The sequence below is a fragment of the Cebus imitator genome, unplaced genomic scaffold, assembly GCF_001604975.1.
Source record: "Cebus imitator isolate Cc_AM_T3 unplaced genomic scaffold, Cebus_imitator-1.0 Scaffold260, whole genome shotgun sequence".
Lineage (NCBI taxonomy): Eukaryota > Metazoa > Chordata > Mammalia > Primates > Cebidae > Cebus > Cebus imitator.
The window spans coordinates 759,518-786,238 of record NW_016107575.1 but is presented as its reverse complement, the minus strand read 5'-3'; the positions used below and the strand labels follow the sequence as shown (position 1 = coordinate 786,238).

At 49.8% G+C, this 26,721-nt stretch overlaps 2 protein-coding genes across 9 annotated transcripts in view; one reads left to right on the top strand and one right to left on the bottom strand.

Moving 5' to 3' along the window:
• Window positions 1-12,268, top strand: part of HIPK2 (homeodomain interacting protein kinase 2) — a 219,476-nt gene extending 207,208 nt beyond the window's left edge. For 6 of the 7 annotated variants that reach the window (XM_017499793.2, XM_017499790.2, XM_037728261.1 and 3 more), the window contains exon 15: window positions 394-1,686. In XM_017499793.2, coding sequence (XP_017355282.1) covers window positions 394-861 — 468 coding nt within the window. In that variant the 3' untranslated portion in view covers window positions 862-1,686. Of the gene's footprint in view, window positions 1-393; window positions 1,687-6,660 lie in introns of those variants that run through there. The other variant, XM_037728262.1, reaches the window with a different exon arrangement.
• A 7,308-nt stretch (window positions 12,269-19,576) lies between these two features.
• The window catches only part of CLEC2L (C-type lectin domain family 2 member L), a 20,977-nt gene continuing 13,832 nt past the window's right edge, over window positions 19,577-26,721 (bottom strand). For both annotated transcript variants that reach the window (XM_017499789.2, XM_037728257.1), the window contains 3 exons: window positions 24,039-24,205; window positions 22,409-22,509; window positions 19,577-20,325 (listed from right to left, as the gene is read on the bottom strand). In XM_017499789.2, the coding sequence (XP_017355278.1) occupies window positions 20,214-20,325; window positions 22,409-22,509; window positions 24,039-24,205 (380 nt within the window). In that variant the 3' untranslated portion in view covers window positions 19,577-20,213. The remainder of the gene's footprint in view (window positions 20,326-22,408; window positions 22,510-24,038; window positions 24,206-26,721) is intronic.

The window sequence follows — 26,721 nt, the reverse complement described above, 5'->3', positions numbered from 1 at the left end:
GCTCACTGCCACCCCCGCCTCCCAGGTTCAAGTAATTCTCATGCCTCAGCCTCCCAAGTAGCTGGGACTATAGGCACACGCCACCATCCCCAGCTAATTTTTTTGTATTTTAGTAGAGATGGGGTTTCGCCATATTGGCCAGGCTGGTCTTGAACTCCTGACATCAGGTGATCCGCCCGCCTCGGCCTCCCAAAGTGCTGGGATTACAGGCTTGAGCCACCACACTGGGCCCCAAGTAAATTTCAACTTTCAACTAACACAGAAGGAAGCCCCTTATGTCACTTCTGGCGTCTTTCCCTTCTCTTCCTCCTTCCTGCCCTCCTGTTCCTCCTCCCACTCCTTCCAACCCATGTGCCAACCCCTGATGTCTCTCTTGTTGCCTCTCCTCCCCAGGCTCAGCAGCACATCACCGCGGACCGCACTGGGAGCCACAGACGGCAGCAGGCCTATATCACTCCTACCATGGCCCAGGCTCCATACTCCTTCCCACACAACAGCCCCAGCCACGGCACTGTCCATCCCCACCTGGCTGCAGCCGCCGCCGCCCACCTCCCCACCCAGCCCCACCTCTACACCTACACCGCGCCTGCAGCCCTGGGCTCCACTGGCACCGTGGCCCACCTGGTGGCCTCGCAGGGCTCGGCACGCCACACCGTGCAGCACACTGCCTACCCAGCCAGCATCGTCCACCAGGTCCCCGTAAGCATGGGCCCCCGGGTCCTGCCCTCACCCACCATCCACCCGAGTCAGTATCCAGCCCAGTTTGCCCACCAGACCTACATCAGCGCCTCGCCAGCCTCCACCGTCTACACTGGATATCCACTGAGCCCCGCCAAGGTCAACCAGTACCCTTACATATAAACACTGGAGGGGAGGGAGGGAGGGAGGGAGAGGATAGCCCGAGGGAGGAGGGAGAGGATAGCCCGAGGGAGGAGGGAGAGGAGGAGGGAGGCGCTCCTGGGACCGTGGGCGCTGGCCTTTTATACTGAAGATGCCGCACAGAAACAATGCAAACGGGGCAGGGGCGGGGGAGGGGAGGGGGGACAGGGGCCAGGACGGGACATCAGTGAAACTTGAACTGGGAAGTGGGAGGACGTAGAGCAGAGAAGAGAACATTTTTAAAAGGAAGGGATTCAAGAGGGTGGGAAATCTATGATTTTTATTTTAAAAAAGAAAAAGAAAAAAAAGAAAAAAAGAAAACGTCAATAACAAAAAAAAACACACACAGCTCAAGAACCCATTCTACACCAAACTGGAAAGGAGAAGAGAGCACCAGGAAGATTCCAGAAGCCGGGGGAGGGGGCCCCAGTTTTTGAAGAACTTTATGAACTTTTCAAAGATTATTTTCATATGGCAGCAAGTGATACGGAAGACTTTGCTGTCAGGGACACCTGATATGGAAATCAAATAGATTTTTAATTAATTGAACATAAGATTTAGAGATTTTTCCAGAACTCGAAAGGGTCAACAGCCCTCCAGAAGGTCAGGCTGCAGCCCGAGGAGGCTGATGTGTGGGGTGGTGTGGGGTTGTCGAAGCCCAGTCCTGGATCCCTAGTCGGGAAAGACAAGCCCGCCAGGCTGCTGGAAAGGCCCCAGGGTGCGAGGGGCGGGTTTTCTCTTTCTGAGCACTCTGGATAAATCCCTAAACAATGTTGACCCTCAAATGTCAATAATGTGTGTTGCAAACTTTAGGTTTTTTTCTTTTCTGAAAATGTATTTTCTCTCTGAATCCGCCCCTGTCGCGTCGCGTAGGGCTAGCGGTGGTCACGGACACCCTAGTAGAATGTAGCACCCGGCACCCTTGTCTCCTACCTGTGTTCAACTCCAATGATACCAATAGAATATTCCTCAATGTAATTGCACAAAAAAAAAAAAGCGATATAACATAGGCATGTAACCAATGTGGCGGTGCAGGCGTGCGGTGAGCGGGCGAGCGCGGGTGGGTGTGCGCGCCGCGCTCCCCGTGTGCCCCTTGGCGCCGCCACCCCAGCTGGCGCAGTCTCGAAACTGCATCATTCCCTCCTAGTGCCTTACCGAGCGATAGACGCGGCGTGAGGGTTTACTTCCACTGGTACTCCAAGAAACTGAGGCTAGTCAGACACAATCTCAGCTCTTCTGTTCTGCTGTTGTAACAGTTTACTCTGGCCTTTCCTTTTTTTTTTTTTTTTTTTTTTTTTTTTAAAAATGTTAAGGCCCATTATCTCTCTTGGGCCGTTTGCTAGCAGAAGGATGCCAGGGAAGCCGGCAAGAGCTAGGAGAGAGTCCGTCGATCTTGAAAGAGATGTGGGAGGCAGATGCCAGGCGGGTGCGTCTGGAGATGGGGATGGCGGTAGTTGAGTTGTACTTTGTGGGCGGAGGCCCAAAGAGACTCCCCACACTTCACCCCTGCCCCACTCCATCCCCAGCTCTGCCATTTGCAAGGTCAGAGATTTCGGGACTGTTGGCCTCACCAGGCAGCGGTCTCCCGCCCCAGGCAGCGGTCTCCCGCCCCAGGCAGCGGTCTCCCGCCCCAGGCAGCGGTCTCCCGCCCCAGGCAGCGGTCTCCCGCCCCAGGCAGCATCCCCCAATCCCTCCTGCCACGAAAGCCTGGAGCTCTTAGCCTCCCTCCCCCACTCCCCGGGCTCCACTCTCTCCTCCCGCTCCCTAGGCTGTTTAGCTCTAAGGATCTTGCCAGACCCCTCCCTCTGTAGACAACCACCAACCTCTGTTTGCTGTTGAATTCTCTCCTCACATTACCCAGGTCTGCTCAAGACGTGATTTTGGTTTTGGTTTCCGAGGGTTCTGGTGGGCAGAAGGTTGAAGGGACACTTTTGAGGGTGACCAGGGGTCTGACACTGCACTTTGGAAAAACACACAGGTAAATTTCCAAAGAAATCCACCCTTTGCCCTCTTTGCACCTTTGATGTATTCTGGAAGTTTTCTCAGGCTTTGGACACTGCTGGAGGTGGAGGTGTGGAGAGGTGGGGAGTTCTCTCTGTTCATAGTAAATAACTCTGAAATATGTGAATGTGAATGGCAGGAGAATCTGGCCAAGGATGGGGCTGAAAAGGGTGGTTCTAATTGTTTGCTTCTGATGCTGAGTCCTTAGCTGACCCCACAGCCAAGTTTCCAAGGTGCAAAGAGATCTTTCCCGAGTCAGCGGCCCCATCCTCATCCTCCCACCCTTTACTTCCTCACTCTGCAGTCTCCCTTAAGGATTACTGTGAAAGGTATTTTCGTAGTGATATCCAACCTAATTCAGTAGCGCCGCCGTTACTTAGCTCTTAGCTGTGAAATAACTCTGGAAACTTCACCACCCCAACCATAAATTCTTACTTATAAAGAAATAGGTCCCAACTGGAAGCAACTTAGTCCAGGCCTCGGCAAGAAGGAAGGGCCCCATGACTGCTCGATGCTGGGCACAGCCGGGCATTCTTGTCGGGTGCCCACTGGAGGCTGAGCTGGCAAGAGGCCAGCAGCAGAGAGATGTCCTCCCTCGGGCTGTGATCAATACCATCTTTTTCCAAAGGTAGGAAAATGCAGCCCTCTGAGACTGCAGGAAAATGGTCAGCTCAGAGAGGGTGAGGGCAGCAAAGGCTTGGGAGGACACAGAAGCCAGACTCCTCCGCCCCCGACGCCCAACAGCTGGGTCAGCCTGGAAAATCCGTCTGTTAGGGACTTTTTGGCAGCCAGATGGCAGCAATAGCCCATCAGGTCTCATCCAGAGTTACAGGTCTTGGCTGCAAATGAGCCTCAGTCCGCCTTACTGGAGAGCACCCCAGACTCCCGGGTACAGTTCAGTTCCAGCCCTTCCTAGATCTGATCTTTTTAGGGGGAAAGACAGCTTGAAATGTTCTTTTCATTTTAAAGAAAATTCTTTTGTCTGCTTAAGTTGGAGGCTTCTTACTCTTTCACCTGACATTTTCTTTTCCTTCTTCCAGATCAGGAATAACATTTCCATGCTGCTTATAAAGATAATATTATTGTACTAATTATTTTTGTTATTACCATTGTAAGTATGATCATGATCATCATGTTGATATTTTAGTCAGGGTTTAAAATGCACATTTATTCCAAGTATCTTTGTGTTTTCTCTTTAATATTTAAACTTATTCTCTCTGTGAGTGTACAAGTAGACTGGAGGGACATCCAGATGTCCAGTCTTGTCAGGCAAAAAAAAAGGAAAGACTTAGGAAGTAGGAAAATTGTTTCTGTCATCACTATCCCACAAAGAGCCGACAATAAGATCCACCACAGAAGTTGAAAGAAGAATCAAAGCCTTGATTGGGCTTCTGACACCATGGTCACCATCGAGGTTGTCCTTTTCTAGATCCCAGCGGCCTGGGATGCGACGTCAGGTGACATCTCATGGTGATGTCAGGGGAATGCCAAGCCACTGACTGCCCAGTCCTTAGCTGGCTTCTCTCCCACATCCTCGGCGCTCTCCTGTGCTTCTGAAATCTGTTAACTAAATCCATGGCTTGCCTCTGATATTAAGCAAAAATATCCCCTCCCAGAGGTGACCACAGCCCCTTCCTCAAACACCCACCCTTTTCTCATCAGCGCACCTGGGGTGTGGCTTAGATTCTTTAATGCAAAGACGTTTGCCCCCTTCCAGAAGCCAGTGGGCACAGAATGTGGCATAAGAGTGACTGGCAGGTGGTACCTTCCCAGGAAATTTCACCACACCACCCAGTTCCTCAGCCTGCCCCCTCCCCTGTGATACATGTTCCCAGCACCCAATTCTAGCTGGAAACGGATGGAGGGATGGCAAGAGGCCAGAGAAACCCAGAACAAAGCCCGGCAGCTGCCCAGGCATTGCAGGCCACACCCCCTCTGAAAGCATCCCCACTGGGCTCCGGCCACACCCCTCAGTACACTGTGCTGTATGTGGTGGGTGCTCACACGCTGTCCCCAAACCCACAAACTGCTAGGCCCCAGATGAAGAAGGGTGAAATGGCCGGCTTCACTGAAGGGAAGGGAAGTGAAGTATCGGGCGAGGCCAGCCCCACAGCTGCTCAGCAAACGTTAGTGCACATTCTCCTAGTCCTCACCCGACGGCCTCCTCCACCCCCGTGCACGGAGCTGCCACGTCAGAAGCCCTAGGAGAAGCTCCCTGCAGGAGAGACCAGCTCCCTGTACGCTCAACAGCACACCTGCCCGAATCTGCCATTGGATCACCTTGGCAAATAGGCTGCTGTCCCTAGGACCAACCTCTCAAGCAGAGGGATGCCAACCTAGTCCTTACTTAGCCCATGAATCACCTAGAGCACCCTCTAGTCTTCCGTGGGCTCCCTCCTTCCCTTTTGAAGAAACATCGTTCAGAGTAAGGGGAGGATTTGAAAGTTCAGGTCATGGAGGAGTGTTGAACTGGAGCCTGGTGAACCACAGGGCGATTTGCTTCTGCTCGCTGGGTTCTGACTGGCCCATCTGGACGTGGGCCCCCATGTCTCTGTGCTTAGGGCCTCTTCATGATGTTTTGGATGTTTCCAAGGGAAGTGGGTGAGCAGATCAAGGGGTGGGAGAGTCAAGACTTGATGCCAGTTAATACTGTGAAGTGGAGCGTGTGGTCAGTGGAATTCAGAGGAAAGAGAGGGGTCAGAGCAAAGCGACGTCCGTCTCCTGGACTGTTAACCTTTCTAGCCTTCCTGGTAGTGGAGGTGTTTGCAGGCTGTAGCAGCCAGCTGGCCTGTGTCCTCTTCAACCTGGAAGACTTGGCGGGCCCAAGCACCAACGTGTGGGACAGATGGATGTCAGGAAGGGCACGGGAGATCAGCCCAGCTGCCAATGGGACAATTTCCCTGGATTGGACCTTGGCAATGGCAAACACTCATATTTGAACAAGCTTGGGGTAGAAGATTTTGGCTGTGTGAGTGCGTGTGAGTGAGCGGAGCAAACTTTCTTGGAAACTGGAGGGAGGAGATGAGGAGGCTTAGGGAAGTATTACTGATGGCTCATGATTGAGAGAGCGACGTGGGGCCCCAGCTCGCCCCAGCTTTCGTCCCAGGTTCTCTTTGTCTGACGCTGAGGGCAGGGTGGGGTGTGGGACCACCACTCTTGCTGGCCTGTCAAGTAGCTGCTAGGATAGAAAATGGAAAGAAGGAAATGGCTCGGTGCTCTCCACTAGCAGAGAGAATTCAAGAGAGGCGAGGGTTCCTTCTGCAGGCCAGCCTGGGACTTCACAGCGCCAGCAGGAGTGACTTTGCCACAACACATTCCAGCCCCAGGGACTTTGCAGGCTTCATTCCCTGTCTGTGTCTTTTCCTTCTGATGTGTTTAACAGCTTTCTGATGGGAAAGCTTCAAACTTAAGCAGGCCAGAGATGTCCTTACCAAATTGGAAAGGAAGGTGAAGCTGTTCCTTTCTTTAGCCAAAGAACCCTTCTCAGAGACGCCTCCCGAGATGGACAAAATGGCATTCCTCTCGTTCCTTTCCAGGCAATAATGACACCATTAGTGATGCAATTCCATTTATCTTTCTCTCCTCTCTGTCCTTTTTCTTTTTAAAAAAATGCATTTATTTCAAAACTGTGCTATTCTTTTAAGAGAAGTGGAGGGGAATCTTTCCATGCTGCTGTGATTGGGAGACCAGAGCACCGTACCAATGTGTGGGCTTGACTAATCCCAGGCCACCGTGGGAGCAAGCGAAGCAGAGCTGCCAGGCGTTCAGCTGCATCGTCAGGCATTGAGCGCACTGGGGCTGGGCTCGGGGTAGCAGTATTTTCCCACTGTGATGCCTTAGAACTCTCACTTCTCACCTCCACAGACCGGACTCAGTGCAATCTCAGGCCACTAGAGAATGGAAGACGGTGAAATGGGATTAAAATGCAAAAGAAACCTATTAGAGGCTTTGGCACGGTGGCTCACTAGACGGACCCAGCGTAGGAGAAGTTTCTCATGTCTTTGTTGCAGATTCCTAAAGTTCAGAAAAGAACTCAGTGAGAGTTTGCAGAGAAATGACCCTTGTGGGGCTCAGGCCCCAGAACACCAGCACCAGAGAGGGTCTTCCTGATGCCGCTGCTGGACGTGCCCAAGCCTCTGAGAGCCCCTCATCTCAGATCCCTGTGTTGAACCTGACATTGACTGTCCCTTATTTGTTAAAATTTGCAACATCCCTCATGTAAATATTAGCCATTCAACATGTGTTGAATGCTTTCAGGACACCTGGGCCAAGGCTTCTGAGTGTTGTCTCAAGGGGCCCCCACAGCCACCCCACAGGGAGGGGGATAACAGCCCCCGTTTTCAGATGAGGAAGCTGACAGGACGCTCTGGAAGGTACAGGTGTTGGAGGAAGGATAAAGCAGGGATGCTCTAGAATCCGCTAGGTTCCCTTTTCTGTTAATCAGGCTCTTCCTGAGATGTGATTTCTAATCTTTTACCTTTTTTAATGAGTAGCAACGCGTGGCCTCATATTCCTATGAACCATTTCGTGATACTCCCATTTCCTGCGTGCCAAACACTGTGCTGGGAATTGCCCGTGGGTTGTCCTGTTTCATCTTCTCGGTAGCCCTGTGGGATCAGCAATATCAGTCCCCCTACAGCCGAGGAAAATGCCCGGAGCCACGCAGCTCGTGAGGGGCGAGGAGGGCTTGAATCTGGGTCTGCCCAGCTCCAGAGCTGAGCTTGCAGCCGTTAGCCGCAGCTGTCTCCTGCTTGTGTGTGCAAAGAAAGACCTTTACACAGCGTCGCCCGGCGCCAGCCCTGCACCGTGGGACTCAGCTGGAGGGCTGTGCAAAGAGGGGACTCTTGAACTGGATGTAGGCAAAAGGGAAGAATTAGTTTGACCTTTCGAGAAAATCTCTGGGGAGTTTCTTTTGATTCATAGTAGAATTCCTTTTAGATTTCTTTCCAGCATACCAACTAGCTTTTAGTAGTGCTGCTACAACCAACTCTTATAAGAGTGAAAAAGAAGTATTCTTTTCTTCTTTAAAAAATAATTTTTTCTCGCTTATAGTTAATTCTAGAAAGGCAATACTAAAGGTATATATTTTTTTCTAAATGCTATTTTTTACTGCACTTGATAATTATCCTGTCAGCTCTGATCTCTGTAATAGATTCACTCTTCAGCTCTGGGCAGAACCAGAGGCAGGGTTCACACCAAATTTGTAAATATCATATGTGGTTCTGGTGTCCAGGAACTTTTTTCATTCTGTTAAAAAAAAAAAAAAAAAAGAAGAAGAAGAAGAGGCGGAAGAAAGACACAAGACTTAGAGGAGCAAAAGAATGCTTTCTTTTGAGATAGATACTCTTCTTAAAGAAACAGCAACAATTGTATAAACAGGAAAACCAGCCAGCTTTCATGATAAAAAGGAGTGTCTCTTGCCCTGGTATGAGATTAACAGAAATACAGATGCATTTTTATTTTGTTTGAAAGGTGGTGAGAATTTAGAAATGCTTAGGACTAGATTTTTAATTTTTTAAAAGAACTATTATCATTTGTTATGAAATATTTGTTTGGTTGTTTTGAGTGGGATTGTTGCTTTTTTCATTTAAAACCTTCTTTGTTGACTGGCTCCAGGCTTGTTTGCCTAAATTCTTAGGTAGTTTACACGAGTTCTAGAATCTTTTAGAACTTTAACTCCATTGGAAGCAAACCCAACTAATCAGAGTTTGAGATCCTGGTTGGTTTCAATAGGTATTCTGGAATTCTGGCAGAACACCTAAAGATTTTTTTTTTTTAGAAGGTTTTAGATACATTATCTTACACAAACTGTGACCTAATGGCAATAATTACCTCAAATGTGGGCATTCATCCTGGTTTTAGCCTTTTTTGAAATCATGTAGCCAGCTTGATCTTGGAATTTAAAGACTATGAATTCTCTGTGGGCTGAAAATAATGATTATTTCATACCCCAGTGATCGTTGCTTAAGTGAATTCTGAAAATAGCTCATCTTTACAACAAAAATTAAACCAAGGAAGAGATTATTCTTTGTGTGTTGTACTCAAATGTGATGTTCAAATGCACATGTTAAGTATATATGTTTTTAGCTACTGTAAAATGCTGTTAGCCTTCTAAGATATCAAGAGAGTCACATTTTAAATGAGTAAACTAAACAATTGACTGTGGATACTTAAGCATATTTCTGGCTACATTATAGTTAAAGTGTTTTATAGTTTACATTTAAACTGGTACTTTTTAAAGAAAAGTTCTGTTTATAACTGACATCTTCAAACCCCAGCGAATGCCTCTTAGTTGGACGCCGTGTCTCCCCCAAGGCGGGTGTGTTGTCCAGACTCTTCTGTAGCCCAGCGTGTAACTTCCCTCCATATTTTTGGTTTCCATGTGAACTCGAGAGAATGTGAAAGGCAATCCAGATGGAGGGAGAAGGTGTGAGTCCGCAGCCTGGCCAAGTGCGAAGCTCTCATGCACGTGGTATAAACACTTGTGTTCAAGGCCTTCTCTCTGACATCTTGGAAGAGTCATTAAGAACAGATAACCTGGTTCATTGATTTTTGTCTTGATTGAATATTTAACTTATTAATAGATCCACTGATTTCCAGGCACCAGGCAGTAGAAGACACTGGGATTCAGGTGACCACGAAGGCACAGCTGCTACTTCTGGGCCCCGGGTGATATTTTGATCAGCGTTTTGTAGGGGAGGACCATACACCCCTATTCCCATGGTCACTGGTTGGGTTTTCCATATATCTGCTGTCATTTATTCATTTTCCCCTTGAAAGCAAAATCAATGTAAAAGGCTGTGTTTATGTTTTACTCATTGTCCAGCTTAGACTCGAAGCCTAGTTGGGTGGAAGGGAGACCTTATCATCCTCTCAGAGATGGTCAGTGCTGAGCAGCAGAAGGAGGTGGAGACAGAGGGGTGGCTCAGCCTGGTCCACTGAGACCCACTGTAAAGGGACACCATGTTTGGAACAAGAGAGATGCTTCGAGACGGGAATGGGCCCCACTGTCACGCAGGAACAGACTCGGGGAATGGCAGTTTCTCTGAGTCTTGGTTTGTTTTATGTTTTCTCTTGTGCCACCACCAAACTGCAGGGGAACTGCTGTGACCTAAAGGGCATTGCTTTAGCAGATAAGACCTTGAAAACTGCAGAACACCCGGGACCAGGGAGCTTCTAAAGAATACAGAAAACAATGCATTTGCTTTTTCCCTGTGAATGGCATCGACAGCGTGTTCTTTCGACAGTCTTTTGGTAGAAATGTTTCTGTAAAATAGTTTCCATCTCACCCCTCCTAATCATACTCCCACTTCCCTGTTGGTGTGCTGGTGGTGGTGGTGGTGTTTTTCCTTTACATGAATTAACCAAATGAATTCTGTGTCATTGTCTTTGGGGCTTATATTTTTAAAACATAGAAATTGCCTTTTTGTTCATTTGAAAAGTAAGTATGTTGTATCTGAAAAGGGCTGTGCCTCTGCTCTCCCTGGCTTCTTTGTAACCAATCTCCACATGAATCTCTCATGGCACTGCCCCCTTCCTTATGTAGAGTCACTGTCCCAAGGGCCACCTCTGCCTCAACCTGCTGTCACCACAGCCCCAGGCACCCAAGACTCCCAGGAAGCACGAGAGCCCACAAGAAGGCCCTACTCAGCCTTGAGGCTGGTGGCCGAACCTCCCTGTCAGAGCCGCCTGCTGGGCTGAAGGGGCAATGGATTGTCATTGTGGAAATTGTTTGGCTCAGGTTATAAGGAGGAACTTGGGAAGTAGAAAGTGGTTTGACCATGCGCATCCTTGGTAGCTTCCTGTAACTAATGAATGGGAAAGACCCCGCCCCACCACCCTGCCCCGGAGCAGATATTCCTGTCTGCGCTGCCCGAGTCCTTGGTCCCCTGTTTCTGCTCCCCTCCTTTTTGTGTTCCTGCTCACTTCAAGCTTCTTCCATGGACTTCCCAGGGCACAATCATCTCTGGTCCCCAAATCATCTCTTCATCCTCTTTGTGTACATTCTTTTAACCAAATGAACAAGAAAGTCATACTTTGGGGCAGCAGAATTTCTAGTTTAGTAGAATCACTGTATAGAGATAGATGTTGATATATATGTTTGTGTATATATATCAAACCAAATTTGATAGGAGAAGTATAGCTTTACGGATAAGGAGAAGGAAGAGCTCTTTAGAGGTCGGAGTCAGCACTGGTGTCTTGGACACGCGTGGGCCGTGTCCCAGGCCACTCCGCACACATGGGGCTGAGGCATGGCGCCGGACCCTTGTCATCCACCTCACCGCAGCAGAGCTGGCGGGCCCTGCAGGGTGCCGCTGCTCTCACTGGGTCCCAGCTTCAAGGGCATCGCTGGGTGAGGGGGGCAACAAATCAGGATGACTGAAATTTTCCATCCCATTTTGCTTTGACCACATGTATTGAGCTGTAGCCTCTGATACACTATCACATTTCCAAAAATGGTATCCATTAGGATGGAAAGAGAACGGATCTGTAGAAATGTTTACCTTTCAACTGCCCATGAATTCAGGACACTGGATAGAAAGACTCACTCCCCAAAATGAGAACAGGGAAGAGGAGACCTGGTGACACGCTGTCACTAGGTCCAAGGAACGTGGCTCCCTCCCCACGGTCATCTCACCTAGATCTTTCTCTCCCAGGTCATCTCAGCTCAATCTCAATAACCCTATGAAAGCCCTGGTCTGTTGTGTTCCTTCACGGTATGGTTTCTGTAATAAAAAGTGTTAATCCATGTTAATCTATGTGAAAATTATTGCGTGCGACAGTATTTTCTCGTGTACCTCTTTTTCCTATGTGAATTGTCCCTCTTTTTTATTTATAAATGTCTACTTTTTTTTAAAAGACAAACCAATGTGTTGTAGACCTATATGTAACCTATTCCTTAGTCTCATATTATAGGTATGTTATAAGAATGGATATTTTACTTGGCTTTAGAATGTTTTACAAGAAAACTAATTCTTAACTGATCAAGTCCTTGCTACTAAAATGCTTGTGTTTTTCATCATGATGTCGTGTGCTTCTAAATTAATCATTTTCGTTGTAGAAAAATGGAGTGAATTTATATTAGTCTTGGAAACTAATAATAGCATTGTAAATTTATGAGATGATTTTAACAGAAAAAAATTATAGAAGAATATAGTTATTTTAATTGTAATATTACTAACTGTAGGGTGAGAAAAAGGGGGGTCCCGTTGTGGTGAACTATGTTATAGCTTGTTACTCACAGTTTCTTTTTGATCATTTTTTCGGTCTCTGAGGTGAAACGACTTATTAATTAAAATTTGTAAACTCACATATGCATATTGTATATGTGTAGAAATGTAATCACACTTTGTCTTGGAATTACATTAAACTGTTTGAAATCACTGTACACCTGCCTGGCATGTTTATTCATCCTGGAACCAGACCCATCATCAGAGGGAAGAGGTGACTGTTACAAGTAACATATTTTGGGATTATTTAATGCCTCTGGAAATGTGTAGAAACCACCACTGCATTGAAAATTTGCAGAGAGAGGGAGGGCCTTGAGAGCATGCTACTACCAATTCCCCTGAGCAGGGCTAAGAGTCTCCCGGCTTCTGGCTGCCTCTTCCAAGCTGTGTCAGCCCCACCTGCTCCCAGTCTCTGTCTCTGACACCTAAGGTGTGGCTGTCACCTGCTGTCCTGGGAGCTTTCCAACATGCATCCTGGATCCTCCACACCAGGCCCTGCCCTCTCACCGGACGTCATCAACACCCGCAGCCTCATGGCTCACTGGCCCATCGCCAGGGCCCTTGTCACTCCCCACTTGAGCTGTGTGCTCCACAGCCCTGTCCAGACCATGTGCCCACAGCAGCACCACTTCAGCAAGCCTAAGAAACTCCACATCCTGCTGGGATCAGGGTTTCCCAGCCTTCTGACACTCTTTTTGTCTTAAATTATGGTAAAATATACATCACATAAAATTATCATTTTAACATTTTTAAGTGGACTACTAGCGACGTTAATGACATTCACGTTATTGTATAGCCATCATCACTACCTATTTCCAGAATCGTTTCATCATCCCAAACACAAGTTCCATCTCCATTAAGAACTCCCCATTCCTCCCTCTACACAGCGCCTGGTGACCATCCTTGCTTCTACTCTGTCTCCATGAATTTGCCTATTCTAGATATTATGTGTAAGTAGAATCATATATTTGTCCTTTTGTGTCTGGCTTACCTCACTTAGCATAATGTTTTGTTTTGTTTTGTTTTGTTTTGTTTTGTTTTGTTTTGTTTTGTTTTTGAGACAGGGTCTTGCTCTGTCACCCAGGCTGGAGTGCAATGGCGTGATCTCAGCTCACTGCAACCTCCACCTTCCAGGTTCAAGCGACTCTCCTGCCTCAGCCTCCAAAGTAACTGGGATTGATTACAGGTGCCCACCACCACACCTGGCTAATTTTTGTATTTTTGAATACAGACAAGTTTTCGCCAAACATGTTGGCCAGGCTGGTCTCAAACTCCTGACCTCAGGTGATCTGCCCGCCTTGGCCTCCCAAAATGCTGGGATTACAGGCATGAGCCACTGCGCCTGGCCCACTTAGCATAATGTTTTTAAGGTTCATCCACGTTATAGCCATACGTGAGAATTCCATTCCTTTTCATGGTTGAATAATATTCCATTGTATGGAGAGACCACATTTTGCTGATCTGTTGATGGACATTTGAGTTGCTTCCACCTTTTGGCTGTTGTGCAAATGCTGCTATGAACACTGGTGTGCAAAAGATCTGTTCAAATCCCCACTTTCAGTTCTTCCAGGCGTGGACTCACAAGGGAATTGCTGGATCCTCAGCAATTTTAAGATTAACTCTGAGGCCCCGTCATTCTGTTCCCCACAGCAGCCGTACCATTTCACATTCCACCAGCAATGCACAGGGGCCTGGTTTCTCCACCCAGCAATCAGTCTGGCTTCCATGTCCAGTATTTTCAAGTCTGGGAGCTCTGGGTTCCAAGCCCACGGTCTTCTGTGCCTCTGGTTTGGCCAGACTAAACGCCACAGCCCTTCCCTCCACCCATCTTCTCCCCCACACCCTCAGCTCGCTGCCTCGGCCACACCCCCCACACAATGGCTCACTGATTCTGCCGTCCACCTCTGCCCTGAGGGCCGCTGGGGAGGACCACCAAGCCCTGCAAACAAGTGCCTTCCAATCCCGCCAGGCTTTCTGTGCCAGCAGAACTTCTGTGGCTAATGGGAAACACCACTCTCCCCAGGCCCTGAGCCCCACTCTCATGATACCTCTACTCCCCAGGTAACACAGAGGCGCCCCCAGCCCCTCCTCCAGTCCCTATGCATCTGCCTTGCTGCCTCAGATCCCTTCAGCCATAGGGATGCTTCCCCCGTCCTTTCCTCTCTCCCCAGGGCCTTTTCTCCTTCAAGCGTCCCCTCCGTCTTTCAGACCTTCAGCCGTGTCTCCAAAATGCCCTTTAAGAACGAGCCTGAGTCCCCTCTCTGGGGAGCTTACCCTAATGCTCCTGACCGAGGCAGGCGGCCCTGGTCTCGGTTCCCAGTACCTTGTGCATCGTTCTCATGAGGCTACACTGTCACCATTGCTTCCCTTCTTTTCCTTCCCCACAAACCCCTAAAATTCTTGCAGGTATCTGCCTTTCATCTGTTTGCAGGGCATCTATTATGATGCCAGGCACAGAGTGGGTGGTCAATGAATCATCGGGTGAATAAAAAAACCCTCGGCCTACCTTCATCTGACCCCCAACCCACCTTTCTGCTCTCCAAATTCAGCACCTCTCAGAACTCCAGTAATAAAAACAAAACTCTGAATGTGGCCGACACTTCAACTCAGATTCAATTCAACTCAGCTAAAATGTAAACTACATAAAATCCATGCAACACATTTGGACAAAGCTTCAGAATTCTCCCATCATGCATTTTGTGATTTTTGTGACAAATGCACGGACAGGAATCACACGGTGTGGAAACGGAGAGGGAGGTGGACCCTGCACACCAGTGAGGTACCTACCAGTGGTCCAGGCCGGCGTGCGGGCTCGTGTATGTCATCTCAGCAATGTCAGCACTTTGAGAGGCTGGGGTGGGAGGATCACCTGAGGTCAGGAGTTCGAGACCAGCCTGACCAACATGGTGAAACCCCCTCTCTACTAAAAATACAAAAATTAGCTGGGCGTCGTGGCGTGCGCCTGTAATCCCAGCCACTTGGGAGGCTAAGGCGGGAGAATCACTTGAACCTGGGAGGTGGAGGCTGCAGTGAGCCAAGATCACACCACTGCACTCCAGCCTGGCAACAGAGCGAGACTCTGTCTCAAAAAAAAAAAGAGAGAGAGAGATATGAGTGGGTCAAAGGGGAAGGCAGTGTAGCCGTATGCAAGGAGCCCACACCCGTGTACCAGAAAGTTGTTGAAGTCTAAAGGAAAAAGGTAAACTTACTGTTGTCAATATTTCCCTTAAGCATGCTTAATATTTGGGTAACAAAAATGGTAAGCTGCTCACTCCAACTGTGGTGAGTAGGAAGTAAAATTCTAGACCGCCCTATCCCTGTTTCCCAATGGAGCCAAGGCAGCCTCTAGAGAAAGACCAAGCAAACGATTAAATGGCTCTGCCCTCACTTGGCAGCCAGGCTGTGGTGGTCCCTGTTGAAGCTTTGGCTCTAGAGGGGATGCTTCTGCGTCACAAACCCCTCCTTGCTTTTAGGGCACATGGCTGGGTGGCAGCGGTTATGCCCTAGCCTTTTCCAAACAAGTGTAAAGTTTTTTATGACACTCTAGCTTAGATATGTTTTCTAATCCTTTACTAGGATAGCTAAGTTTAAGCAAATATTAAGTATAAAAGCAGAGCATCCATTAAAAGCAAAGTGTAGATGTGGCACTGCTAGGGATGGATGTCCTCATGTCTCTTTCATTTTCGGTCCCTCCCTTTTGCCAGCATTCGGCTTTAAAGAAGGAATCTGGCCGGTCGTGCTGACTCACGCCTATAATCTCAGCTACTTGAACCCAGGAGGCAGAGGTTGCAGTGAGCCCAGATCACGCCATTGCACTCCAGCCTTGGGCGAGAAAGCGACACTCTGTCTCAAAAAACAAAAGGAATCTGGGACTCTTTCTTTCACCCACCTCACACATTTTATATCCAACTCGGACCACACAAACTTCCTCTTAGGAAACGTATTTCCCGCACGGCTTCCCATACACCATCTCGCACTACTTGAGCATGAAGAAAATCCACTGCTCAGCATCAGCCCCAATCCTCATTCTACATGGAAGACACTGATGGCTAGAACTAGACATTTCATCCAGCTTGTGGGGCCACCAATTCCATTTTGTAAACGCTTGTCTTCCATGTACAGAGATCGCTGTTTGTTTTTTTTTTAGTTTATCATTTCCCTTTAGGCTTAAACAACTTCCCAGTGCACAGGTGTGAGCTCCTTGGATACACAGGTGTGAGCTCTGTCACCCAGGCTGGAGTGCAATGGCACAATCTCAGCTCACTGCAACCTCCGCCTCCCAGGTTCAAGCGATTCTCCTACCTCAGCTTCCTGAATAGCTGGGATTACGGGTGCACGCCACCATACTCAGCTAATTTTTGTATTTTTAGTAGAGACGAAAAATACAATTATTTAGTATTGTTAGATGATTAGTTTCACCATCTTGGCCAAGCTGGTCTTGAACTTCTGACCTCGTGATCCACCCACCTCGGCCTTGGATTACAGGCATGAGCCACCACGCTTGGCCTAAAGCTTCTTAAAAAGTCTTTCCCGAGACTGAACATAATCGGGAGAGAATTAAAAAAAAAAAAAAAAAGTCTTTCCTAGGACCAGGAGCAGTGGCTCACGCCTGTAATCCCAGCAACTTGGGCAGCCGAGGCAGGTGGATCACCTGAAGTCAGGAGTTTGAGACCAGCCTGGCCAACATTGCAAAACCCCATCGCTACTAAAAATACAAAAATTAACCAGGCATGGTGGCATGTGCCTGTAATCCCAGCTACTTGGGAGGCTGAGGAAGGAGAATCGCTTGAACTCGGGAGGCAGAGGTTGCAGTGAGCCAAGATCACACCACTGCACACCAGCCTGGGTGACAGAGCAAGTCTCCCTCTGAAAAAAAATTAATAATAATAATTAATAATTAATAAAATAAATTAAAAATAAAAAGTCTATCCTGGGTATCCTCCATCACAAAGTGCATCTGCAGGGGGCTGTGTGTGTGCTGCGGCTTCTACAGGCCTCCTGCCTACTGGGATTGGGGCTCAAACCTGCCTATGGAGCACCTTCCCCAGCTCTGAGCTCCAAGGGCAGTCACCTAAAAAAGAAAAAATCAGGCCGGGTGTGGTGCTCATGCCTGTAAGCCTAGCACTTTGGGAGACCGAGGTGGGCAGAACACGAGGTCAGGAGTTCGAGACCAGCCTAGCCAATATGGTGAAACCTCATCTCTACTAAAAATACAAAAATTAGCTTGGCATCGTGACACATGTCTATAGTCCCAGCTACTCGGGAGGCTGAGGTGGGAGAATCACTTGAGCCCAGGAGGCAGAGGTTGCAGTGAGCAAAGATTGTGCCACTGCACTCCAGCCTGGCAACAGAGTGAGGCTCCATCTCACTGCCCAGGGGATGAGGAGTGAGACTTGGGGAGATGCGGTCCCATAGACCCTACTTGCTGAAGGAGATACGAACTTTGGGGGTCAGAAACAAGTGGCATGTCTACCCTCAGTGCTGCCACCTCTAGCTGCTGAGAGCATAGCCTGGGGTGCCAAGGCCACGCAAACCAAGCCTGGTTCAGCCCACAAAGGAGACAGGGGTAGCCTGGCTGGTCTGTAACTTTTAGAAGGATTTCTGACATTTCTGAAGTTGGGTGTGCCAGTGTTTTGTTTTTATCTTGTACTTCCTTCATTGATAGAAAACAAATAGAAGAAAATCTCAAAACATCGATGATCCTGGATCCGGCACATGCTCTGTCAAACTGATTTAAAATTGTTACATGGTCCCAGGACAAATCCAAAGTTAGAAGAGCTTATTTGCCACTAGGCTTTAAAAGCTTCAGGCAGCAGGCTTTGGATCATTTCATAAAAAGTAAAACCCAGGCCAGGCACAGTGGCTCACACCTGTAATCCCAGCATTTGGGGAGCCCAAGGCAGGCAGATCACCTGAGGTCAGGAGTTCAAGACCACCCTGGCCAATATGATGAAACCCCATCTCTACTAAAAATATAAAAATTAGCCAGGCACAGTGGCACTCGCCTGTAATCCCAGCTACTCAGGAAGCTGAGGCAGGGGAATTGCTTGAACCCAGGAGGTGGAGGTTGCAGTGAGCCAAGATTGTGCGACTGCGCTCCAGCCTGGGCAATAGAGTGAGACTCTTTCTCAAAAAGAAAGAAAGAATAAAATAAAACCTGAATGGCACGGGTTCCCCGTCCCATGCCGTCTCACAGGGCAGGTGGAAAGCAGGGCTCTGAAGCCCTAGACCAGGTGGCTCTCAGGAGCCTGGCGAGGTAGTTTACTCACCTTTGGCAGCATGACCTGATTCGGGCATTTCGGCAAGAATTAAGGGAGATGCCATATGTAAAGCAAAAAGCACTGGGGCTTTTGAACTTCACCGTCTTCGGGGGTGGATACTGGTGAGAACCACAGGCCTATCCATAACTGAGAACCAGAGGGAGTGTGAGCCTCCCACCCGAAGCGGCAGCAGCTGACCACTTCGTCACCCCTCAGTCCCTCACAGCCACCCCTGCAGGCCACCACCACCCTCCGAATTCCCTTAAATGCTTTATTGTATACCCAGGTCCCCGACTGGCTTCCCAGCGACAACAAAGTATAACATCACAAACCACCTCTATATTACAAAATACCCTGGAAACCACGCAGCAAATGTAACAAACTCAAGTTGGAGGTTTTGTCTGAAGACTGTAAAACCAGTACTAGGCCTGCGCAGGGCACAGCAGGACCCGGTTTCTCTCTCCGAGCTATTTTCTGAAAATGGGCCAGGACCCAAATGCATGCACTGGGCTCCCAGGCAGGCCACACACATCTTAGCCACCTGGGGGCATCAGGAGGCCAGAGAGGCCCAGGCTCCACTGCAGCTCGGTGCTGGAGCCTCAGATGTGTGTGGGGAAGAGCGTGGAACCCCCCACAGGCCCAAGGGCATTGCCAGCCAACCCCACACCCCCACCGCCTCCTCCCCAGGCTGAGCAAGGGGGACAGGAAGAGCCACAAGACCTTCACAAGCTCTTTTCCAGCCCAATGTGAACACCACCTAATCCTGCCATTCACTTCATTCCATCCTGCCGTGTTGCAGAATAAACCAGCCCTTGACTGTGTTCCAGAATGTTCTAACACTTTCCGAGGTGTTTCCTCTGCTCCTTGTGTGCTTCTTGGGGGATAAGGCCAGAGATACCCATGCCTGGTGTGGTGTCTGGCTTGTGGTAGGTGTGAATAAACGTCTGTCATCTTAAGGTGACTAGCAATAAAGGAGCCATCATGGTGCACACCCCTCAGCCATCTAAGAATACCTTAAAGGCTTAGCAAAATGAAGTGATGCTCTGAGGCCAGAAGATGCGTTTTTTCATCCTCACACACTGCTTGCTATCTGCTGCACTACAACAGGTGCATTCTATGGTGGCCCCCACAGGCAGGCACCCAGAGATGTGCCCCCTCTGCCACTCCCCAAGCTCTGACTCTGGAACGAATGGCAGCGGACATCTCTGGACGTGAGTTATTCACTCTTTATTCCGTTAGTGACCAATACAACAGCACCACGGACACAGCAGAGGCCCTGCCTGAGAACCCAGGCAAGGCAAAGACAGGGGATGCAGGGGACCTCTGGGGCCCTGGGCTGGGCTGGCCTAGAAGAGGGGGAAGCTTTCTCCACCTGCCCCTGCCAGCAGCCAGGAAAGAAACCACTGGGGAGACAGGGCTGCTGAGTGGACAGTCAAACCACCTGCCAATGCCCCCCCTTCCGCAGAGCACCAGGACTACAGTAAGGACAGGGCTTCTAGGGGGCTGGAGAGAGATCTGTGGGGTGGCTCAGGGTGGACACTGAGCTGCAGAGGAGACAGTGTCTGTGCGTGCGTGTGCGTGTGCATGTGTGTGTGTAGGTGGACAGATGCCTACACTATTTAGCGTATGGGATTTAACTGCTGAGCCACATGACCTGCCTGGAGACAAAGGAGACCAGGAACCAGGGACTCAGAGCGCCAGGGCCTGGGAGAGGGGCCTGGGGCAGAGGCCACCCACCCCACTGCTTTGCCTTGCAGAGGGCAGGCGGCTCTGCTGGAGGCAGGTCTTGAGCAGACACCTCCCACAGGCCTTGGGGGAGGGGCCACCTCTGGCCCCACCCACCTCACGTATAGGCCATCTTGCTGCACACCCAGGGCCGGGTCATCAGACACTCCGTCGACACTAGCCTGGTGGGTTCCACGAAGACACACTCCCCTGGACCTGCGATGGTGAACCTGTGGCCAGGAGAGAAGACCAGGCGTTTATGATCTGGGACATTCTGCCCAAAACCCAGTGGCAGACAAGGCCATGGATGCCCTGTTCCTCCCTCACTTTGTTACTAAAGCTGCCTTCTAGGATATTTGGGCCAACAGACTTTTCTAGCATGGCATCCCATTCTCTCCCTACTCTGTGCCCCGTAGCTCCAGGCATGCTGGCACACTGATCAGGCATTTCCTGGACACACATGCACTTCCCCATCCTCCCTCCATGTCCTTGCAGGGTTGGCTCACACGTCCCAGGCTCCATGGCACCCAGTTCAGGGCCACTCTCTCCCCCCCTCCCTTCCCACAGTTCCTTGCCTGCTCTGTGGGGCACTCTCACAGCCTCCTGGGGCCTCTGCCTGTCTGTCCACACAGGTCCCCAAAGCAGCCAGCTCCTGAGCAGCAGGCTCTGTGCCCTCTCATCTTGGCTTCCTGCAGCACATGGGAGGAGCTCCACAGAGCTGGCTGAAGTCAACCACCCCTCACAGGTTAGGGGCGGGCCGCAATAACCCCAATATGGGCTAACTGCAGCTCTATTGCCCAGGAATTCATTGACATCACACACAGAAGTGTGTGGTGGGAGGATTCTCCGCTGCCTAAAATCACCCCTTTCCAGCCTCAGAGGTTTCTTCTTAGCCTTAGTTGTTCACCTTGACCTCTGATCCCTGCCAAGGCTGGAGGTAGACTCTCACAACAGAGGGCATTGGAAGGACCCCAAGAAGGAGCGCGAGGGGAAGGCCCTCCGCAGTGTCTGAGACATGTGGCCAAAGACCCCCTAGTTGCCAGGTGGTCAGCATGCCACAGACCCCACCCTGCAGGACTCTGACAGCAAGAAGCTTCCAGAAAAACAGGGATAGGGGTGGAAAGTGCGAGACCTCCACAGCCACTCTGAGAGAAGACCTGAGGCAGGGACAGGAAAGGGAGCAAGAAAAAGAAGGGACACTGAGGCCAGAGTCAGGGGCAAAAATGAAGAGGGCTTGAGATAAGGAAATGGGGGAGGAGGGGAAGCATGATGAATGCCCCCTGCCTCTAGGGATCCTATGGGTGTGACTGCCTAAACCAGCTTCAGGTGGGAGGGTGGCTGATGGCCACCTCTGGCCACCAGAAGGATCCAAGGGTCTGAGATGCCCTCTGCTTTAGCCGCTGCCTTGGGGATGCTCACATGTCATTATCATCGGGTCAGGAGCTGTGTTCCCCACCCCACCCCATACCTTCCAGCTGGCACCTCAGAACCTATTCCTCCAGCCACGGGGTCTGTTCTGCGGGTCCCACTCCCCTGTACGCACATCCCTGCATTTCTCTAGGCCTAAACCAATCCCTTCCCCACGCCCCAGTCACCACCCCACTGCCATAGCCACACATCTGCCACCCGCTCGACCCATGACCGTCATGCCCACACCACACACCAGCCCCGGCATCACACACTCACGTCCACACCACAAAAGCCTTACAAATACCGCCACGGCACACACCACCACCTCAGCAGTGCCCTCCTCCATCAAGAGATGCGTTTGCCAGGAAAATGTGGTCTAGAACACTCTGGGTGCCTGCCTTTAGATCCCCTTCCTTCCACAGCTACAGTGTTTAGGCTGCACGTGGCTGCCCAAAATGGAGGCACATCTCCCATCCTCCCTTGCGGCCAGGTGCTGTCATGTGACTAAGTTCTGGCCAATGGAGTGAGGCCATCCAGGGTCCTCCCTCCCGTTACCTGTCCCCTTCCGGCTGAATGGAATGTGGTTCCTCCACACTGAGTGGAGCCGATGAGTGCCAGGCTGCACAGATGGGAGACTCGGGGTGTAAGGACCCTGAGCCCAACATCACGAAGCTCCAATGGCTCCGCAGGGCAAAGCCACCACGCCAGGCTGGACTTTTATGGGAGAGGGAGAAGTATAGGCATTTTCATGGCTGGGTCTCTGGCACACACTGCTGGACCCGAGACTAGTATCTCTAGCTAGCACAAAACCAAGGGTTTCTCTCTCCTGGAGTTGTGTCCAAGGGGTGGATCAAGACTTCCTCAGTCTAAGTGCGGTGACCAGAAGATGAAGCCTCAGCTCACGTGTCTGGATCAAATGGGTCCCCATTGACCCAGTGGAATTCGTCTCCAACTCTGCGTAGTCCAATCCAGGGCTCCCTCCGCGTGAACTTGAACATAAATTCCTGCACCAAGGAAAGAGGGACACCTCAGGGTCAGATGTGGTCTCCTGACTGGTGTCACATCCCAAGACAAATCTCAGCTTGGAAGATACTGCCTCTTGGGATGTACAGACGCTGGGAGGGTGACTGCTGTCTTGCCGCATCCCAAAAGTGAGGAGCTAGGGTTACAGGATCCTCTGCAGTCACGCTGCCAGAGCTCGGCTCCAAGCCACTCGCTGACCTCGTATCAATTACCTCCAACAGCTTGAAAGGGACCCCGGTTCTGTGTGTGCTCACTGGGCCAGGAAGGCTGTACAGGGCTTGTCCTCCTAGCTCAGCAGGCCAGCATTCCTGATGTGCAGGAAGCTTGGGGATTGCCGGCTGGATGGCTGATCTGGGACAAATCTCAATGCTCAGGTTGGTTGTCCTACCTGCATTTTCTGGGACTTTCTCTGCAGACTGGGGATATCTTACTGTGTATCAAAGGCAAACAGAAGTGATTTTTAGATTATCTTCTATTTTGGTTAACACCACTGTTAACCTCAAAATCCAAAATGGCCAGTAGACTCCATTAATTGTGTTTCCTTCACATTTCTGTTGCTAAAACTGTTTTGGATGTTAAATGGAGACCAAATCCTGATTTGGATCTTTAGAAAATTACAATGTGTGTTTACATTTCACAATGCATTTCTAATTTGTAATTCTTTTTTTCTTCTCAAGAGACAAAGTCTTGTGGTTAGGCACAGTAGTTCACACCTGTAATCCCAGCACTTTGGGAGGCCTAGGCAGGCGGATCGCTTGAGGCCAGGAGTTCAAGACCAGCCTGGCCAACATGGAGAAACCCCATCTCTGCTAAAAATACAAAAATTAGCTAGGCATGGTGGCACACAGTTGCAGTCCCAGCGACTCGGGAGGATGAGACACGAGAATCGCTTGAACCCAGGAAGCGGTGACTGCAGTGAGCTGAGATCGAGCCACTGTACTCCGCTGGGCGACAGAATTAGAGTGTCTCAAAAAAAAGAAAGAGACAAAGTCTTGATACGTTATTCAGGCTGGCCTTGAATTCCTGGTTCAAGTGATCCTCCCGCCTCAGCCTCCTAAGTAGCTGGGACTGCAGGTACGCTCCACCATGCCCAGCTAATTTTCTTTTTACTTTTTGTAGAGCCAGGGTCTATGTTTCCCAGGCTAGCCTCCATCTCCTGGGCTGAAGTGATCCTCCTGCCTCAGCCTCCCAAGTAGCTGGCATTAGAGGTGCATACCACCTCACCAGCTTTATAATTTATAATTCTTATGATTTATAATACTAAGTGACCTCAACCAGTGAGCCTTGGATTGAAATAAATGGCCTTGACAATGGAGGTGGAAACTGGAGCCACTCGTTGACCTGCTCGGACCGTGAGGTCTGCCTGCACCCCCAGTGATTACACAGCAGCAGGGTGGCTTTGAAGACATGTCACAGGGACACTGCATCCTTTAGGGCGTGGCTGTCCCTGGAGTCAAGGTTGGGGGCCCTGAGGTCCCCCCCCTGCCCCACTTAACCTTAGCACACTCACCAGCTCCTTCTGGCTCTGAATGACAGCCAGCGCCGCCTCGTGGGTGTGGCAGTACTGCCTGCCTGTGTTCCAGTCTCTGGGTTCCTCAGAAAAGAAGTAGCACTTCCTTCCATAGAGCAGCCAGTCCTCCGGGCAGGGTGCTTCGCACTTGATACAGCCTTTGGAAGCTGCAGGGAAGAGACTGGCTCAGCCCTCCCCACCCACCTCCCACCCCCCCAGAGTCCCACTCTGCTTTCTGTGGCTCCCTCCCCTGCCTCAGCTTTGGCGTCCTCCAGGGACACTGCAGACATGGATGTCCTCTCTGAAGAGCACCTCTCCTGGTGCCTGGAGGTAAAAGGGTGGCCACTGAATAAATGAGAAAGGGGATTGTGGGAAGCTGACAGGGGGGTCACCGCGAGGGGAAGTGACAGCGGGGAAGCCCCTGAGTTAGGATCTCCTCTGTCTCTAAGCTCCCAGAGGCATGGAACCCCAGAAACTCAGACTGGGAAGCGACCTGGAGGCTGCATGTCCTCTCTTTCCAGCTAGGCCAGATACCAACAGCAGGTATCTGCCCGCTGTCCTTAACCATGCCCTTGTTAGCTACCAAGGCTGCCATTCCACCACTGAACTTCTGGGAAGTTCTTTTCATTTTTAATTTTTTTGTATTTTTTAAACTCCCTTGCTGTCAGTGTGCATGAAGTTTGTTTTTTGTTTTCTTTCTTATTTCTGAGACAGTTTCACTATTGTTGCCCAGGCTGGAGTGCAATGGTGCGATCTTGGCTCACTGCAATATCTGTCTCCCAGGTTCAAGCCATTCTCCTGCCTCAGCCTCCCAATCCCTCCCAGGGATTACAGGCATGCACTACCAGGCCCGGCTAATTTTGTATTTTTAGTAGGGACAGCGTTTCTCCTTGTTAGTCAGGCTGGTCTTGAACTCCCGATCTCAGGTGATCTGCCTGCCTTGGCCTCCCAAATTGCTGGGATTACAGGCGTGAGCCACCGCGCCTGGCAGAAAGTTCTTGAATGTTGAGTCCCAACCTGTCCTCCTGTGACCTAGACCTGCTGTTCTAGGATCTGGCCTCTGGGTCAAGAGACACCCGTTCTGTCTTCCACCCCCTACTTGAAGAAGTTCACCAGCCTCCCTCATGCAGGTTGAAACAGATGCCATCTCTCCCATGATATGTGGCAAGGTTGCCCTCCATCCTGCCTGCTCACTGCAATGTCCCAATGTTACCACTGAATTGCTGCCACCAGGACAGACCGGGACACATCAGATGTGGCTCTACCAGTAGCAACAGTGGGCACCATGCAGTCTTCCCGTTGTCATAGGGCCTCCAGTCTGCAGACTGCTCCATGAACAGATTCGGTGGGTCTGTGCATACATGGACTTTTCTGGGAAGGAATCCTGGAGCTTCTCAAAGGACTTCCTTGCTAAAAGGAGTTAATCTACAATCTTAGATTGTTTTCATATGATCTGATTCTAAGCCAGGTTTCCCCCAGTGTCAGAACATGTGAAAATAACTTCTTAAATCCAAATGCAGAACCTTCTATTTATTTCTTCCACATTTATCTCATTCCCTTTGGCTCATCATTTGAGTTTTTCAAGATACATTTGAATCTTGATTTCTTTCACCCATCTGTCATATGGGATTGTGTTTTTGGATTGTGTCAGCTGCAAATTCCATAAGCATACTTTTTGTTTGTTTTCATACAAGTGATTGATTAAAATGTAGACCAGGACAGAGCCAAGAACAGGCCCCCCGGCACTCAAGCCCCTAGGGATCTACAGCCGCACAGACACCAATTAATTTATCGACACTCCCTGGGCGTATCTGTTCAATGAGACATGAGTCCACCTGGGAATACTGACCATTGTGTGGCTATATTTCAACTGCTTTCCACAAGGATCTCCTAGGAGACTGCTGTGCTTTATTGAAATCATATCAGCTATGCCTACACATTCCCTGGCCTCCCAACCTAGTAAGAGGATAAAAGGAAACTGGTTTAATTTGGAGGAATTTTTCCAGGTGAATTTAAGCTACACCCAGTGGTTGCCTGTTTATTTTTGTTTTGTTTCGTTTGTCTCTTCTGTCGCCGAGGCTGGAGTGCACTGGCACAATCTCAGCTCACTGCAACCTCTGCCTCCCAGGTTCAAGCAATTCTTCTTCCTCAGCCTCCCGAGTAGTGGGACTACAAGTGCACACCACCATGCCCAGCTAATTTTTGTGTTTTTAGTAGAGATGAGGTTTCACCATGTTGGCCAGGCTGGTCTCGAACTCCTGACCTCAAGTGATACGCCCACCATGTCCTCCCAAAGTCTAGGATTACAGGCGTGAGCCACTGTGCTGGCCACCATATCCATTTCTAAATACTCAGAACCCCTCTGCTTGTCATGCAACCTATAGGAGAGGATTTGGTAGGGATCGATACTGTTGGTGGACATTTCCCCCATTTTGAGGAGTCCACCTCTGGTCTTATGGCATTTCTCAAAGATTAAAGACAGAAGCACTAAAATCATTTTTGCAAACCCTTCAGAACCTACAATACACTTTTATTTGAATCTCTTAAAAGTAGTCAGATTCCAGCCGGGCGCGGTGGCTCAAGCCTGTAATCCCAGCACTGTGGGAGGCCGAGGCGGGTGGATCACGAGGTCAAGAGATCGAGACCATCCTGGTCAACATGGTGAAACCCCGTCTCTACTAAA